General features: G+C 34.7%; 1 protein-coding gene across 1 annotated transcript in view; it reads right to left on the bottom strand.

Annotated features, from left to right (window-relative positions):
- The window catches only part of HPGDS (hematopoietic prostaglandin D synthase), a 29566-nt gene that overhangs the window by 62 nt on the left and 28844 nt on the right, over positions 1 to 660 (bottom strand). Inside the window, exon 5 of the mRNA XM_007450025.1 lies at positions 1 to 121. This exon is cut by the window's left edge and continues 62 nt beyond it. Coding sequence (XP_007450087.1) covers positions 1 to 121 — 121 coding nt within the window. The remainder of the gene's footprint in view (positions 122 to 660) is intronic.

Here is a 660-nt window from a genome sequence, read left to right on the forward strand (position 1 = left end):
CAGGAATGCTTTGGACTTTCTTACGTAATGTCACCAGCCTGGGATGGTTGTCCAACAAATCAGGTTTAAAGACCAAAAGTGTGGTACTGCAAATTTCCCAGTAGAAATCTGCCCAAGTTACCTAGTTTAAAGGAAACAAATTTTCATTAGAACATAAAAGGCCTAACTTCTTAATCTAAAAAGTTTCTTTTTAATTCAAAATAATGTTATTACAAAAGCAGAATGCGTGTATTATAGAAAATTATAGATAACACCATACTTCCAACACACAGAGGGTACTCACATTAACACCTCTGTATATGGTATTTTTCTATGCATGTGTGTGTATTTTTACTAAAATGAGATCTTACAGTACATGCTCTTTTGTAACTTGATTCAATCTCCATCTCCCTGTGACAATACATTTTCATCTCATTTAACACACCATCATTACTTTTCCATCTGTTCCAAAAATGTCCTTTATAGGATAAAGCAGGATCCATTCCAGGACCATGCATTTCATCTGGTTATGTCCTTTAACTCTCAATTTAGAACAGTACCCTTTTTTTTCCCATGTCACTGAATTATTGAAGATTCCACACTAGTCCTGCAGAATGTCCTGTCTTCAGGATTTTTATGATTATTTCATCGGTTCCTTTATGTGGCAGAGTAAAAAGGAAG

This window comes from Lipotes vexillifer, unplaced genomic scaffold (genome assembly GCF_000442215.2).
Source record: "Lipotes vexillifer unplaced genomic scaffold, Lipotes_vexillifer_v1.1 scaffold178, whole genome shotgun sequence".
Classification (NCBI taxonomy): Eukaryota; Metazoa; Chordata; class Mammalia; order Artiodactyla; family Lipotidae; genus Lipotes; species Lipotes vexillifer.